A 2,525-nucleotide genomic window follows, 5' to 3' on the forward strand; every position below is an offset into this window, starting at 1 on the left:
GTCCGGGTTTGGGTCTGCAAAAATATTTAGGGTCCGGGTCTAGGGTCCAGCTGGACCCGACCCAGACCCTACCCTTGCCCATCCCTAGTGGGAAGATTCCCTCTATTTTGTCTTGTTAGGCGTCCGCCAACACTGCCGGTCCCCAGTGATGAACTGGCTCGAGCGATCCTTTTAATGGTTTTACCGTGCTCGCGTCTATAAGTATATTCGCGGTCACTAGTGAGAAGGCCGTTAATGAACTTGGGTTATACCCATACAACTATTCGATGGGGGGTCACCTACTCATTAAGCCTAAGCTCTCCCCCTTCACTATGGATATTTTGAACCATCCAATGACGAGAATCAAGATGCCAACCTCCAAGTATGATGGCACTTCGGATCCAGATGACCACGTGGCTGCTTACGAAGGTCACATGTTCCTTTACACTGATGTAGACGCCATATGGTGCAAGGTCTTCCCGTCCACATTGACAGGCATAGCCCAGACTTGGTTCAAAAGTTTAAAGCCAGGTAGCATCTCTAGCTTCTCCCAGTTGTCGTCCACATTCAGTACTCACTTTGTCAGTAATAGGCGCCGCGAGCGTACTACGGGAGAATTATTGTCTGTCAAACAGGGGGCAAATGAAAGTTTAAGGGACTATATCGGTCGCTTTAATGTTGAAGCCGTTTCAATTCCACGCTTACAGCAAGATGTAGCGGTGCTAGCCTTGATGACTGGCCTCAAGGAGGGGTCACCATTTCGAAATTATCTGGGTCGTAAATCTTACACCACTCTGGGTCCCGTCCTGGGTAAAGCAAATGATTATATCAGAGGGAAGAGTTTGACAAAGCTGTGGGAAACCGTGAATCTGAGAAGAAAGAGGACAAGCAAAAGAAAGATAAGGGCCGTGAATCTGATCGCGCCCGAGACGATAGACGACAAGAGTCGCATATGGTAAAAAGAGGAGATGAACGAGAAAGGGATGGCGAAAGATATGACCGCGATCGTAGGGATCGTGAGAGGAATGTTCGGGAAGGAGGTGAGCGCAGAACTAGATTTGACGCGTACACCCAGCTGACTACCTCAAGAAGTCAGATCTTTTTGAAGAACAAGGATAGCGACAAATGGCAGCGTCCTAAACCTATGTTCCACAAAAATCGTGATAAAAGCAAATGGTGTGATTTCCATGGGGATCACGGCCATGTCACGGAAGATTGTCGTCACTTGAAAGACATCTAGAAGATTTGTTGAGAAGGGCTATTTCAGCCAATATAAAGCACAGACGAAAGAAGGAGATCTGGTAAACCAGTCAACAAAAACGTTCAATCAAGGATAGTGAAATTCACGTCATCAGTGGCGGCCTATTCATGGAGGTAGTGTGAATGGAGCCAAAGCCAGCCTGAAGGAATTCAGGCACCAAGTCAATTTCAATGAGAGCATGAAGTGGAGGCATCCGCCAGCCATGCCGGCAATGACTTTCACGCTGAAAGACGCAGAGCATGTGGTCTTCCCTCATGATGACCCATTGGTGGTCACTCTAAGAGTTTCGAATTGTTTGGTCCATAGGATCCTGGTGGACGGTGGAAGCTCAGCTAACATCCTGTATCTCTCAACGTTCGAAAAACTGATGATAGGACGAGAATACTTGAAGCCAGTCCGCTATCCTGTGATTGGATTCACCGGGGCGTCTGTAACTCCAGAGGGTTTGGTGAGCCTCCCGGTCCGGATAGGAGACGGCAGATAGAAGTCCGGGATATCATGACTGAATTTCTGGTGGTAGACGTCCGGGGCCTACAACGCCATAGTGGGACGCCCTCTGATACATGATGTCCAAGGTGTCGTTTCCACTTATCATCTGACAATGCTGTATGTCACTAATGAAGGGATGACAGCTAAGCTGAGGGGGAACCAGGAGGCAGCAAAGTCATGCTATTTGACAACCTTGAACAGCCAGCTAGGAGGATGCCAGTGGAAGAAGCAAATCCACCCGGGAGAAAGCAAAGAAGGGCTCAAAGAAGGGCCGCGATGAATGAACAAGGAGAGAAAGGGTCAGAAAAAGATAAGGAGGAATGATGGAAATATCAATGGAGGAGTTAGAGGCCAGGCCAGAGGATACGCCAAGGCCGAAGCCTGATGGGGAAACTCAACAAGAAATGCTAGCAGAGGATCCGGCGAGGACGGTGGCTGTAGGGACGGATATAGATCCGGAGGTGAGGTCAATTTGGTAGCACTCTTAAGAGAGAATGCAGACGTCTTCGCGTTCTCCGCTGATGAGATGCCAGGGATAGATCCCTCTGTAATTGTCCATCGCTTAAATGTGGATGGTGCCGTCCGCCCAGTCAAGCAGAAGAAAAGAAATTTTTCGGCAGACAAGAATAAAGCCATAAAAGAGGAGGTAGATAAATTGTTAGCGGCAGGGTTTATCGAGCCATGTGACTACCCAGAATGGTTGGCTAACGTCGTTATGGTAAAGAAAGCAAACGGCCAATGGAGAATGTGTGTGGACTTCACGGATCTCAATAGGGCCTGCCCAAAAGACTGCTAT

The 2,525-nt window shown here is 48.5% G+C and overlaps 1 protein-coding gene across 1 annotated transcript; it reads left to right on the forward strand.

The window, feature by feature from the left end:
* The first annotated feature begins 266 nt into the window (after nucleotides 1-266).
* LOC104897534 (uncharacterized) lies at nucleotides 267-1,219 on the forward strand. Its single transcript, XM_057396275.1, has 2 exons — nucleotides 267-698; nucleotides 812-1,219. The coding sequence occupies exons 1-2, from the start codon at nucleotides 267-269 to the stop codon at nucleotides 1,217-1,219; spliced, it is 840 nt and encodes a 279-aa protein (XP_057252258.1).
* The last annotated feature ends 1,306 nt before the right edge of the window (nucleotides 1,220-2,525 follow it).

The sequence above is a fragment of the Beta vulgaris genome, chromosome 7 (genome assembly GCF_026745355.1).
Source record: "Beta vulgaris subsp. vulgaris cultivar EL10 chromosome 7, EL10.2, whole genome shotgun sequence".
Lineage (NCBI taxonomy): Eukaryota > Viridiplantae > Streptophyta > Magnoliopsida > Caryophyllales > Amaranthaceae > Beta > Beta vulgaris.

Coding starts and splice junctions, on each gene's coding strand:
- LOC104897534 (XM_057396275.1), top strand. CDS start 267: ATGGGGGGTCACCTACTCATTAAGCCTAAGCTCTCCCCCTTCACTATG. Junction 699..811: donor GCTTACAGCAAGATGTAGCG/GTGCTAGCCTTG, acceptor TGATTATATCAG/AGGGAAGAGTTTGACAAAGC.